General features: G+C 36.1%; 1 protein-coding gene across 1 annotated transcript in view; it reads right to left on the reverse strand.

Moving 5' to 3' along the window:
- Positions 1–15,037, reverse strand: part of NCOR1 (nuclear receptor corepressor 1) — a 64,145-nt gene that overhangs the window by 25,917 nt on the left and 23,191 nt on the right. The window contains exons 8-18 of the mRNA XM_035343438.1: positions 14,432–14,484; positions 13,629–13,695; positions 13,222–13,394; positions 12,630–12,720; positions 11,909–12,087; positions 11,380–11,434; positions 10,474–10,575; positions 3,402–3,532; positions 2,644–2,861; positions 1,142–1,204; positions 540–679 (exon numbers count right to left, since the gene is read on the reverse strand). Coding sequence (XP_035199329.1) covers positions 540–679; positions 1,142–1,204; positions 2,644–2,861; positions 3,402–3,532; positions 10,474–10,575; positions 11,380–11,434; positions 11,909–12,087; positions 12,630–12,720; positions 13,222–13,394; positions 13,629–13,695; positions 14,432–14,484 — 1,272 coding nt within the window. The remainder of the gene's footprint in view (positions 1–539; positions 680–1,141; positions 1,205–2,643; positions 2,862–3,401; positions 3,533–10,473; positions 10,576–11,379; positions 11,435–11,908; positions 12,088–12,629; positions 12,721–13,221; positions 13,395–13,628; positions 13,696–14,431; positions 14,485–15,037) is intronic.

Consider the following 15,037-nt stretch of genomic DNA (forward strand, 5'->3'; position numbering starts at 1 on the left):
AACCACTGCCTCCCTACATATTTGGGGGGAAAACAGCTGCTGAAGCTCTTCACTTTAGTGGAAAGAAGACTAGGGCACCACAGCTTAGAGGATTCTAGCCCTCAGTATTCTATTTTAGATGCCCCAGAACTTTCAGTTCCGGGTCGTCTTCTATTAATTCTTTTGCTCTGATTTGTAAGGTTAGTGCTTACTGCGTGACACGACATGTTTCAAGGTAAACGTTCTACAGCGGTGACCTGAACTTCTATACTTGCTGGTGTAGTGATAAGGAATGCCATTTTCAAAGAACTAAGGAACTCCTCAGGCTTGAGTGTGCTATCTGATAGAAGAATTTCTATTGCATTTTGAAGTATGAAGTGATTAGTATCACAGGTCAGTGAGACTCAGCTGCCTTTTCTAGGAGATGTATGTTGCAAAAGAAAAACAAGTGGAAAGGAAAGAAGTGGTTACTGCAACACAGTCTTAGTGAAGCATGATGAAGGAGTTCGGAGAGATGCCAAGTTTTTCCCTGTAAAATAGTCAATGCCCACTACACTTACCTTCTGTTTGTGCTGTTGAAGGAGACTGTCCAAATTGTGTCTCCTTTTATAGTTGAAGTAGAAGTTCTTACACTGAGCTTCACTTTTCGTCCCAACCATTTTGGCAATTGCTGCCCAGTTGCGTCCATGTTCTACTAGGCCTGTTCAAACATACAGGAACAGATATTTACTATGATAAATAATTCAGCTATCCAAACCCTAATAAATGGAACTAGTGAGAAGGGAAGATACAAAAGTATTGCCGTCCTTTAAAAGAATGTCTTATACAAAGGACATTTTGTAAACTTTAAACATATTGCTTTGAAAATTTACATACAACATACATATCTTCACATCTGTTCCTCAGGCTTCTGTGGACCAAGTACAACATCAAATAGCTCTAAGTAGGCCATATGAAATAAGTCACCACATCCCCCCAAAATGCATTTGTCCATTAAAGATACTTGTGTTAAAAACAAAACAAAACCACAGCAAATTTCAAGTTATTCATTCAGTGTAGTGCTGCAAAGAATTTGAACTTGTAGAATTTGAAGTAAATATGTTTTCGATAATTCAGTAAATACAAGTATTCTGAAGTAAATTAGAAGTTTTACAAGATTTACCTTTTTTAGCAACTTCCATTTCTTCTTCTGTCCAGCGGGATGTCTCCACAGGTTCTGCAGAAGCTGAAAGAAAAACAATGACTGATCAGAGAAAAAACTAAGAGCCACTTTTATGACCATCCCATAATCTATTGCCCTGTTTACATTAAGGCTTGTTCAAGTCACTGGGGAAAACTGCTCTTGTCAGTGGGAAATAGTCAGCCTCCCTTAAACCAAGATATAAATGTACATTCTCAGCAGTGCCCTTTTTCCTCCTTGTGATCCATTCTTTTCTATGTATCTGGCAAGGTTCCTTAAATTCAGATATTACTGTAACTCAAACATGCTATATTCTTCTAAAAAATCACAAAAGAACTTTCTGTGCTCTTACTACCCATATGATTGTCTTAATCAGTACATTGACTACAATGGAGCCTGAAGAAATAAAACTGATTCTCAACTGTAATTTAACCCTGACCTTACATAGCAAGTATGTAATCAACTCAGGGTAAAATACAAAACACAGCAGTATTTCATTGATTTTAATATTCTTCACAACTGGGGGGAAGGAGGCACAACACAGCAGCTTCTCCAAAAGGAGCTCTGCACTTTTCTCACAATCCAATGTGCTGTGAGCTAGTTCCATCTTATTTCACTGACTACTGCAGAAAGGACTGAAATCAGTTAGTGGGTATTCAACAACTTCCATTAACAAACACATAGGACACTATAAAATATCTGATGCACTCAAAAGCTATTCAGGATTTCCAGAAAATCTCATCAAAATAAAGAAAAAACCTGTTGTCTTAGTTCAGCAGCTGACAAAAAAAAAAAGTTTATCAACTGAGCAAAATGTCCATTTCTGATAATTTAAGCTACAAAAAAAAATTGTCACATCACCCCAAATAATTATAAATAATTATTTACTAGCCACAAGGTATTTTGTTTGATAGCGTTTCTGCACCACCACAGATTATGTCAGCCTTTTTAGACATGCAGCCAGAGATAGCGTAGTTTTTTCTACGAATAAATGCTAACAGAGTAACATTTCTATTTTAAAGAATTCTCTTGCAACCTAGTGCAAAAACAACAACAAAAATTACTTGCTAGGATCCATTTCAGATTATGAAACTCCCCAAAGTACTCAAGTATCAGGTCTACTTATTTAACAACAACTTCTGTGAGCTACAGCCTGTAAGTCAATCTTTGTCAAATGCATTTGGATCTGTATGGATACAGCATTAACCCTGCAAGCAGACAAAAAGCAGTTACCACAGAAAAACTTATCTGGCTCCCCCCCGCTCCACACGTGGCTTTAACAGACTCATCTGATTACACATACCATTCAGTTACATTCATGAAGTTTAGCAGTACCAGTCACAAAATTATGAGCAGGCCTAAGAATAAAGACTTAATACTAACCAAAATAAAAAACAACCCCCAAACGCACAGAGCACAGCTTTATTTCAGTGAAGAGCCTGACTACCAGATGGGTCCCCAAGTGTCCTATAAATGCTACTCACAAGGTTCTGGTGGGGGTGGAAGAGGCGGTGGTGGTTCTTCAGTGGCTGCAGCTGCAGCAGCATTTGCTTGTGCAGCTTCATTTGTCATTGATCTGGTGATTCTGCCCTTACGACGACCTTGACTATTGGCAGTTTTTCGGCCCCTAGGAGTGGCCTGTTCCCTTTCCTCTGTTTCCTCTGGTGCAACTTCAGTTTTGTCCTTTTCTTTGGTATTCTCTCTGAAAATGGTTAACAAAAGTGATTCGGACTCATTCGAATAGCCCTTATGGGCAGATATTCCTGAATGTGGTTTTAAAAACTATGCATCAGCTCTTACTTCCCATTTTGACTTGGAAGAAAACAAAACCAAAAGACACCTAACAGCAAAATGGAATTCAATCACTGCCCAGAAGTTAGAATTGCTAGAGAATAACAGATGTATGACATTATCAACTACAAGGAAGATACTGACATCGTGACAAACATTTAAAAAAACTAAGCCAATGAGATGCAAAGTATTACATGTGCAAAAAAAATAAAAAAAATAGAAAAAACACTGGCTTTTTGTACCAGTCTGATTCGATTAGCAAGACCAAGAAATTTATATATCAAAAAAGTTTAATGCCTAAGAACTAAAAAGAAAATAAACAGAAAGTTTTCAGTCCAGACTTCACTGCTAGACTAATAACAACTCCGTTTTGCTCTTTGTAATAAGAAGTTGCTAGAAAGTTGCTGCAATCAGGAATGAATTAGTGCGTTTTCCGTCCGTATATACTTACTTTGATTCCTCCTTCTCATCCTTTTCCTCCTCATCTTTCTTTTCCTCTTCTTTTTTGTCTGCTTTTTCTGCTTTTTCCTCTTCAACCTTTTCTTCTACCTTTTCTTCTTGAGAAGGACGAGCAATTTGTTGCTAAAATAAAATGGAATTGACATGTTTTAACAACTGTATGTATAAAGGTACAGCACCTCAGAGCAGTGCAAACTGATGATAGCTTACCTGCCACCCCATAACATTTTAAGTTACAGTCACTGCAATAATATTTTAAGTTACAGTCACTGCACATCTGTCAACAAAACAGTAAAACATCTCTGCCAAAAACATTAATACACCCTGGAACAATAAGGAATTGAGCGTATCTCTCAGAATTCAAGAATCCTCTCCGCCACAGAATATTCAGTTTCTACATATTAGCTGTATATCCTCAGTAGCTCTCAGCTTGTTTTCTCTTGTGTTTCTTCTGTTCAGCTGTCCTATTCAGATATTCTATTTTGTCTTATAAATTCAACGGAGGTACTGGTTTCTTTTGCAGAGCGAGCACAGACATAACATACACTTGTACATGTTAACAAATAAATGTGTTATCGTACGTTGCACTAAAAATGAACGGCCTCATTGTTAGAAGTACCTAGAAAGGTCTAACATCTTGTGTAGTAATGTTGCTCCCCTCAAATTTCATTTTTAATGCTGTACATTTGAAAAAAGCAAAACACAACAGCTCACAACTTGAAAGCAGAAGATATTGTAGCATGAACAATAATCTAATCTACCTTTCTCAAGGCTGTTATTAGTAATTAAGAAATATAATTGTTCAAAAAAATGTCAGGAAATTTAGATTTATATTTCTAGTGGATTTATGTTATGCAACCTAGATTTTTTTTTTATACACCATAGCCTGTATTGAGATTATAGTTTTGCAAGCATATAAGTACCAACAAAAGACACAGTAATTACCATTACCCATTATTACCCTGCAGAGAACAGCACAAAATACTATTTACGTATTCTCTGTTAAGGGACACTCACTCCTTATCTCTCAGAGTGAATCCAGATGACTGCCACATGGAAAAAATATCTCATTTTAGAAAGCAGATAAATTTGATTTAAACTTTCCAGAAGACATGATCTACTTCAAACAGGAATTAATGCAAGGAATTTCTGTTACTCCATACAATCACAAAGAATTACCAGGATGGCCACTTACAACTGCTAAGAAGGGAAATAAAATAAAGTCTCAAAAGTGAGAGAACGTGGCATTGTTTTTGCTATTCCTTATCACACAAAAAAAATAAACTACCCGTGGCATTCGCTGTCTGACCTAGCTGTTAGACGTACCCTAGCATCAGAGAAGCTAAATGTGCAGTGATGTTTTAAGAAAAAAATCAGAAAAATGCATGTATTCACACAGAAAAATTATATATTGAGAAAACTACATCAAATATGGAAACAGAAGAAATTTGTTTAAGTTTTAGCATATTTTTTTTCCCTATTGCGTTGCTTCCCAGTACTTTGAAGACTTCAGCTCACAAAACAGCTTTTCTGAACTGGACCGGTTAAGGTAAAAATAATAATAATAATAAAGCTGGTAACACAGTTGATGCTTCGTAATCTCTACTACTCTTCATAGTGTTACAGACATAATTGGGGTGTTTGTATGCATGAAAGCACTAAATACACAAATAATCAGGTCTTATGCCTGAAAAGATAATGTGGAATAGAAATTCTCTTAAATACAGATTACACAGCAAGTATTTATTAGTGTGGGATACGTCCTTTGGATCTTTTTTAAGTCACTGACTATTAACCAGATAAAAAGCTTGTCAGTCCAGCAGCATAGGCCACACACCCAGCATAAAAAGGAGCCTAACCATTGCCGTTTACTATCCATAAAAATCAACCTGCACACGACAAACACATCTTACGTTTCCCAGCACTGGAATTTCTATGCCCATGGCTTGCTTGCAAATTCCTCCCTCTCCAGATTAAAACACCAAGCAGTAAGGCCACTAAATAAATCATGTAACTCCCCAAATTCCCAGAACCCTTACACGAAGCAAATGAATTCTGATGGGCCTCAACAGCCAGCAAGTCCACACTGAGCATGCAGAGCTTAACCCATTTTGCCCATTCATGCTGAAAAGCATCCGTAACAAGGTGATCTTCCAAGTGCCTGCAGAAAAAGCCAAGGCTGCTGGACTGGGCACGCTACAACGAAAATGGGAGATGCCGCGCAAGTTGTGGCGGGCAGAACTCCAGTCAAAGGCAAGGGGAGAAGGAGGAGGAAGAAAGAGCTTTCTGCCCCCTCTCTGAAAACACCTAAGATGACCTTAAATAAGTGACTGCAGTTTAAGTTCTGCCTTAAATATGCTTTCAAATCAAACTATAGTACGTAAAGAGGGTGGGGAGTCGGACATGGCCACGCAGAGGGAACCATTCATAGGGATTTGCACCAAACAGGCTTGGGCGTGAATGGGTTAAACAAACCACTTCAGCCGGAGTCAGGGATTCGGAAGAACTGCCATACCTAGACACTATCCACTCCAATCTGATGTGTGCAGAACTGAGTTGTTCCTTACTGGGTCTTAAGACTCTGCAAATCAAGCTTGAAAGGCAAAATACACGTAATATTTATATAAGGCTACCTTCCAAACAAATGCCCAACATACACTTGGCAATTCATAGAAAGACAAGGACGGAGATCCAGAAGATTGCTGTTTTAGGACTTCACTAGATAGTTTATAGCCCACTGAAAAATTCCTCAAAATAGGCTTTCTTTTTTACAGAAGATCCTTCTTCTAAGTGTTGCAAGCAGGTGTCACCATTTCATTAACAAAACTGAGGCTGCAAATAGTCACAGAAAGGACTTGTTTTTGACATTTTAATGATGTGAACTGGAGCAGAAACCCCAAATGCTAACCACTATTATCTTCCTGCAAATTATTAGCACGTAAGATACTGGCATTACTTGGTTATCCAAAACATTCCTTCAATAAAGACGTCATAGACATGTGCTAAAGTAAATTATTTCCATTGTCCTAAATAGACTGGCCTCAAAAGTGAGGAGTTAAAATATGCATTTTCAGACCAAAAAAAAAAAAAATCTGTATTTTACATTTACGTTCTGTATTTTATATTTACAAAACAGATGCTGAAATTCTTCTGTTGTTTTTGCTTGGTTACCTTAACATTACATTTTGTAAACAACAGGATTCTCTGTTTGACAGAGAATTTATTGAACATGCATAATCAATAGGTCAAGGGTGGGTTAAACACAAACCTTAAAACAGCTGAAGCCTCAGTCAGCGACGTACCTGCACATTCATCTGTTGCTTAAAACTTTTACTATCCAGGCAAGGGGACGGGCTTTAATTCAGGATAAGATTCAAAAGGACAAAACCCACAACAGCACCAACATCACACGGCTCTTTAGCAGCAGCTGCCTGACCCAGCAACATGTTTATTCCAGGAAATTGTGTCATTCTGCCACTTAAGCTGCCTACAGAAGAGTTGCCCGTCTCACATACAACCTTTTAATCTCCCTGGGGTCACCCGAGGTAATCCCGGGGAGCTCAGCACGATTGGCCGTCCCACAAGTACAGCAAATTTCTGTCTCGTCAGATCACTGGGCTGTCCCACCTGCTGCAGAGCCATGCGGGTTGATCCACGGACACTGGTTTATGCTGACCAGGCAGCTAGACTGCAAAAGTCACCCCCCTCACTCCTGCTCTGCCACCAAATTGCAACGAGAAACTTTATGCAGAAAGAGCCTCCTCTCAAAGAATTATTTATGGCATTATCTGAAATGAAACCAGTGCAAAAGCACTGACTTCTTTGCTGCGTGAACTCCCAGCATTCACCGACTAAACTTGCAAAGAGACAGCCCCACAAACTAACTGTGGGCAGTGTTTTGTATAGCCATGCTTTCTTTTAATACTATGTCAAAAGTTTCCTCTTCATTTTAAGCCACATTTGGTGTAAGACACACTTCTTTAGTTGCCTCTGTGTGCATTCTGGAACAGTTTAGGCAGCATTTAACAAGAAGTCCTTTCTATGCCTATTTAAGGACAAAAGCGTACCAGAATTCAATAAGCCTTACACATCCTAACTTTATATGCCTTAACCTAGCAGTCAGCTTCTTTAAAGTAAAAGCCGCTGCTGAAATTTGAGTCAGGTTGTACACACTAAAAAAAAATCTCTTAAGCGTTTCAACATCATTACCATGATTAATATCTTCTTCACTGCACCATTCTTCTTGCTTGCCTTCTAATTTACAAAAATATATGAACTCGTACGAGTTCAAGCTGAAGCACCTGTTATTGGCAGGCATAAGCACATCTTGGAGCACATCATAAATCTTACACGTCTTGTGTTTGCCAATCAGCAAGGAAGTTTCAGATTGCTACTCAGAGAAACAAAAAAATATCAGCTTCAAACAAAGCTGGGGTGAGGGAGGGACACGGGGAATTAATTACATTCTGCAACCTTAAGATAAAAGTTCTGGCAAGCAAGACAGTTTAACACTCTGAAGTGTTTTTTTCTGACTTTTCTTACATACATGTTTCTAATTAATCATTAATAAAATTAAGAAATACAAACATAATTTTTGGTACCATCTAATTCCTTTCTATAGCACCACTAAACACTAATTATAATACTCCTGAATATAAACTTGCAGAAATTATAAGATTTCCCCACTTAGATTGTTTAGAGAACTTCCTTGACTTTACAAGTATTCTTTACCAGTCTTCAGATCTATGAAGTCTGACACCCATCTGCATCCTCACCACAGAGCACACATTAAGTCCATCTAGCAGTTGCCCTTTGAACAGTTTAGCAATGTACTTACTGTGGATTAACAACTAGCAACTAAGACCTACAACTCTTAAAATTCAAAGAGCAAGTGATCCAAGTCCCGTGAACAACTACAGCAACTTCAGCGCTCCAACTCGCATACTTACTGTTATTTATGTGGAATTAAGTATTCACAGGAGCAGTTGCAAAGCCAAGCAGAGCACCTTTAGTTTCATTTTATTGTTAGCTAAGTTCACAAGTCTATATGCACTTCTGTACAAAACTAATTAAAATCTTCCCTGATTAAAAACATTGCTCAAGGAAAGCAAACAAATTGTGGGTTGAGAAATCATCCAAATTTTGAATTCTACCAGTTTTGATATTCTAAAATGCAACAAAGCTGAAAGATGTGTAAATATACAATTACGATCTTCTGAATACATGAAAACTTAAAGTTACGGTATGTTACAGCTTGAACCAGTTATGTCTCCTTACCTCTTAGAACAGCTGCAACAGAACACCATATGGCGAAGATATTGCTCAGCATGTATATACTTACTATGATCATGCCAATCTCGTTTTATAAAACTAAGACACTTAAAACAGCAACATTCTCTGCACTTAGTTCTCACAGCAACTGTCTACAAGTCTCTTTTGGACAAGTCTCATTTATTTATCTGCTTTGTATTTGCCATACATCTTTGGTTTAATCTTTTACCACTATTAGACACACAACAATACATTAGCCTTAAGGTCTAATAGAAGTTCTGGCAAAATACAGGATACATTGCAAGTGTTTTCTCCCGTTACAGGAGTCAGAACTTCTACTTTCACTAACTGCAAAGTCCTTTGCATAATGAAAATTACCTTCACCCAAGCAGTCCACAATTTGTGGGGGTACAGAGAAGTAAGTCTTCAACACAATCTCTTTTTTTAGAATACCAGACCACAACTCAAAAGGTTCAACTATAACAGCACCACAGAAGCATAACATGCTGACCGGTTTTAGCCGATAGGATCAACTTGTCAGCTGAAGTTGCGTGCAGTAATTTTACTCTATAAAACTAATACACTTACTGGGGCTCTCACAAAACTTACATTACTAGAAAGAAAGGATTCAGATATCCTGAAATGCATTATTTACTTAATTCACTGTTTTGCATTTCAATACAGATTTGTGCAGTCACAATAACTCAAAGTCTCAACAATTTTCTCTTTAGCATTGCTGCTGGGATATGACTAAATCCAATAAACCACAACTTTTCATATTTTAAGGTTTAAGGATTTCAAAAATCCTGAATTTTATAGGACCTTCTTCTCCTATGCCCCCCAATCAAGCTTCAGTTCTAACAAAATACTGAATGTTTCTTCAGTACTTTGTATCCATCCTGTTTTGTAGCTGTTATATTAATTTTACAGATACAAACTCAAAATACCTGCAGGCTTAATCTTTACATCTTTTTATTTATTCATGTATTTTATCACATATATGACCTTCCTTCCTAATCTCATTACTAATGTATCTTTTATTCTGTTTTCAGAATGCTGCTAGATCCAAGGGAAGTCAAAATGGGAAGAGTAGGGACACATTCACAGAATATACAGCATTCTTCCCGTTTTCCTAATTAAGAAAAAATCTGAATTTCTTAAATTACATTTGTTTTCCAATATCCACACTAACCCTGGTAGCCTAGCACATGTATATATTCCTTGTAATATGCTGCTCTTTTCCCCTCCAAAGGCTTCCAAGACTTCCAAATGAATTCTGCCTGAATCAGCAGAATTTTTAATTTGCATGCATTAAATTGGTCTCTTTTTTCTTGCTATTAAGTTCCAGTTTGACTTTGAGCCTGACCACCATATAACGATCACCATTAATTTCTGCTTTTTGACAAACACTGGCATTATAAAGTGATTATATTTTTTCCACTGCAAGTCACATGTGTAACCTTATTTCTGTTGGCTCCACCATGGGATTTAATGATGGATTCAACCTCCATGTCTATGGCAGGATCCTCAAATAAAATGAGCTGTCATGTTAAAAAAGTCACAAATGTGCAAAGGAAGGAGATATTCCACAGAATTAAAAACTAGCTAACCAAAAAACCCTTGATATCAGGATTCCTTATATTTAAAGGGAATGCACTAGTGGAAAAATTACTTTTTCCTTTTTTTTTTTTCATTTTGTGCATATAGCTTGCTTTCTATACAGGACTGTAAGACAGTTGTAAATATGAAACAATAAAATGATAATACTCAAGTGACAAATGTGTTTTAGATACCTGATTTCTTCCTCTGCGTTTACCGTAATTCCTTCGCACAAGCGCTTTGTAATTTTCATTTTTCTTAGTCAAATAATAATATAATACACAGTCGGGAACATTCTAAAGTGAAAAATCAAAAAAAAAAAATTTACTCCTACAAAAAAAATACATTTTTATTATTTAATTTAATTCAATGCTGAAAACTATTAAATCCCTAGACTGAAATAAAACACTAGTATATTGGTTTGATCAGCAGGGAAGCAAAGTCATACACATACATAGGAACATAACCATGCATAAAATCAGACTGTGTTAAACACACGTCTCCTATATTAATAATATCTCTCAGCTACCTCAGTCAGTGTGATTTAACATATAATAAACAATTTGCAAACACAAAAGCTTCTATTTATCCTAATAGTCCTATGTATTCAAGATTCTGCTCTAAGTTTTAAAAAATCCTAACTCTCCGTCACTTTTTACATCAGCTCTGCAAAGTCAGTTCTAAAGACTAAAAAATCAGATCTAAAGACTAATTCAGCCAGCAGTAGGATCCCACTGTCTTGAAAGGTGGAGGCAAATTTCTTAGAGGTAACAGTGGCTCAGCAGAGCCAATTATGCCCTTATCTAACAAGTAAGATAGTTAAGCAGCTTACCTGCTTCAAAAAGAAAGTAAGATCAAAACTAAATAAAGTGTCATTTTCTTTTACTGCTGTCAGTAGTGTAATTCCGCTAACTTCTGTTACATGTTTGCATGCGCTGATGGTGTTACTGATCAAGCACTATGAAATTCTGTCAAAGCAATAATTTTTTATGGAATTACACATTTTTCCAAGAAGGTAAAATGATGCTGGAATAAATGACTTACATTTGGAAAGTTAGGGATCCCACCCTAGGCTCTACTTATATTAAAAAAGGTCTTACCTTTCGTTCCAGGTAGGAAGCAATTAGACCAAAGTTCTTGGGATGTTGGACAAACCTTTTACAAATCAGAAATTATTTAAGTTTAACAACATAATTCATGATCAAATAAGCAAAGCAGTCTTCTAAACAATCTGTGCCATCAGCACTCCCTTGATTTCGCAACTGAAATTAGTCTAAAAAGTCTAGTTTTCAAATTGAACAAATTTACAACTAAGCACTTAAAATTATCAATTAACTAATATAATGAGATTGTATACCTACTCTTCACATTTTTATCTTATCAGAAAACTAAGGCATTTTAAAGAGCATTTCTTATCTACAGACTAAATGGATGCAAGCCTGCACAGTTCAAAAATATTTGGAGCAGTCTAAACCTTTCGCAACGTTTCATTCATCCAGCTAAGAACGTTATCAAATATCATTGTACAAAACCTTCAGCATTTCCAATTTAACTGATGTTTACTGTGGGGTTAGGTGTTTAAGTGTTATCTGCAATGCAATAAAAATAAGAGAGAAGAAAGCCCATTACTTTTCCTTAAAAATCTCTTTCTCATGGTCGGTCCAGACATTCATGAATTGTCTGTCTTTATAAACTTTCATGGGATCCTCCATCAGACCATTCATATTAATAAACTTCACTCGTCTTTGTTCTGCATCAAACATCATGGGAGGAATGACTGAGAGCTGACGCATTTGTTTTTCATTATTCTACAGGCAAAGAATAAAACAAAAAGTAAAGAATACAAAAAGTTGCTACTAATGTTTACATTTGTTGAATTACACAATGCTTTAAAGCTCCACCACAGTATACATTCACAGGTAGCTTCAAACATTTTTCTGTCTACGTCTTAACTCTTCTAGAAGCTGTCACTATCCCAATGAACAAAGCTAAAGGGAACAGGAGATAGTGTCATATTATGAAAAAATAAAACGGTGCAGGGCTTTAGAAAGTAAGAGCTTGCACACATTTCTTACAGATGTAAAAAGAAAGTTGGTTGCAACACACCTGCAATGAAACAGACACATAAGAAAAATCTAGGGCAAATGCAATTAAGAAGCATGACCCATAAATGAAAAGTATTTCTAAGATCTGCTTCAAGCCAAAGTTCACACAGACTCTCCCAAAACAGCCCAAAAAGTTTATCTTCCTATCAAAAAATAAACCTTTTGAAAGAGACCTTTAATTGCCAGGAAAGGGATATTGAGTCATTTGTTATGCTTCTATAGCAAAGAATAGACAATAGCCTCACCTCCTGCTCAGAAAGTCCATCAATGATTTCAGAAATCTCATGCTCGCTTCTAGCAATAGTTGCTGAAAGTCCAGCCCCTCTTTGACCAACTCTAGAGTTGGGGGAAAATAGAAGTAGTAAAGTGGAAAACAACAATATTTTCAGATTCATGCATAACCATGACAGCCTCCAAAATTCTTAAAATGGTGTTAACCTAACTAACCTAATTAGTTAGGACTGTTCTCTCTCAAGTAGTCTCAAGACTACAAACTCTGCTATGTACTGCAATTTCCAGCAACTGCCCAGTTTTACAGGTGAAGTTGCAAAGCTCTGCAAAACGTCATGCCTGAGTCAACATCAAAAAAAGGATAACATTGCAAGCCATTGACCAGCATGATTCCACTAAGTATGAGAAACGTTCATACTAACATCCATACGTTCATGAAGATCCTTAGGATGTGAACTGACATTTGTGCTCAACACCATGAAATGTAGTGAACTTAATTACGTAATATGAATAGACATATTATCCATTATTTATAAAAAAAGCTTCAGCTTAATTTCAAAAAACAAAGAGATACTTTCTAAATATGTTTCAAATCCATGGGAATACCTTTGAAATCGTTCTTGCTGTTCTCTTTGCTTCCGGATTTCTGGAAATTGTTTTTCATAGTACTCTCTTGTTTTGCTCTCCTTAGCTTTTCTCCGTGGATTGTTTTCTATCCTGTCAACTTTTTTCTCCCATGCTTCCATCAGCTGATCATAACGTTGACAGATTTTCTGTTCCTGTTAAATTCCAGAAGTAAACTTTTAACTAAACACAAATAGCTGTTTCAGATAACTTGTTTCAGATAACCAGCAAACCATGGTTATAAGCCTGCAGTTTATTTGCAAACAACTCAACATAATTTAAGATCTTGTTTAACTGATCAATTGAATTTACATGACATATTTGAGAAACTATGTCAAGGATCCAGACAAAAAAAAAGTGATCTTTTTACAAAAGCATAGTAGTATTACCCGTTGTTTTCTTGCATGATTTCTTCTTTTAAAAAATAGTATTAACTTCTTCCTCATCACCTGGTTTCTAGAAAACAAAATTGGAAAAAAAAAAAGTGAACCACGTAAGATTCAGGAACTTCAAATCTAATCAAAGCCCACGTAGATTACACATGCCAGATTGTTATTGTGAAAAATATTCCTAGACGTATGCAGAAAAACAGGGAAAAGTCCCAATGTAAAAAACATTTAATTTATACTGTATTTTATCTAAGAGAAAATATTCTCAAAGATGACTGAAATAAGCAAGATAGACATGAAAGCTTTTACAGTAGAAGACAACTAGTTTACTTCAAATCAGTGAATTGTTTGCCCTAAATAACAAGAAAACATGGCATATAGTAACTCTGATCACAGCCCATGACAGACAATGAGTACATGGTAAAGTCAATAAATAAATAAACTCCTCCTACCATTTACTGACAGCAATAACTTTTGAAAAGCTGACAAGGCCTATCTATGTCAAACACAGTATTTCAGGTTTTGAAAAACACAAATATTACTATTTTTTTTAAAAAAAGTTTACTTATTTTTGTCTTTAATTTATGATGGAAAGTCATCGTGTCCCATTGTCTGCTGTACACGTACCACATTCCTTGCAGCACTATTGTACAACATAGAACTCTCAAGGTTACATGAACTGGAAAGTTTTAAACATAGCTAAAGAGCACACATATTTTGAAATCACAGCAATGAAAAATTGAGTGAATCTCTTAAGTCCAGACTCCTTACAAGGCACAAGGACAAGATACTAAAGCACTTACGTTTTGATGTTTTCATGGTAGACCTTTGTGTCTGATGGTTGGTTGTAAAGTGGCTACAATTTTGGATTAGAAAGATACACTTAGTACTTTTCAACTTTTCTAAAGTATATGTATTATGTTTAACAATATTTAAATGTTCTGCCCACAATGTACTCAAATTGAGATGTAGCAATCTGAAGTGACAAGTTTATGATTCTCAATACTTAAGACACAGATTTCATTATTTAAAATTAGATCGTATTAACTATGTATACAACAGTATTTTTGTCATATTTCAACCCTGTTCTCTCAAACAGATTCAAACCTATTTTTAAAAGCTATACTTACACAGCCAGTTCACTCAAGCCCCAGTTCATGAGTGTATTTAAACACATACTAATATAAACTTGTGAAAATAAGATACGAGTTTAATCGCTTTCGGTGTTCTTCAGTATTAAATATGAAAGCAGGGATGAATGCAACTTTCACTTGAAATATGCTCTTAAAATGCATTGTTTACCATTTCAGGAAGACAAAAAGAACATCATGTATATTTAATCTATATTCTTGCGTGTATAGCTACACTACTCAATTCCAGTATTTAATACCTGAGACGTTCAAACAAGT

The sequence above is a fragment of the Oxyura jamaicensis genome, chromosome 19, assembly GCF_011077185.1.
Source record: "Oxyura jamaicensis isolate SHBP4307 breed ruddy duck chromosome 19, BPBGC_Ojam_1.0, whole genome shotgun sequence".
NCBI classification, from domain to species: domain Eukaryota; kingdom Metazoa; phylum Chordata; class Aves; order Anseriformes; family Anatidae; genus Oxyura; species Oxyura jamaicensis.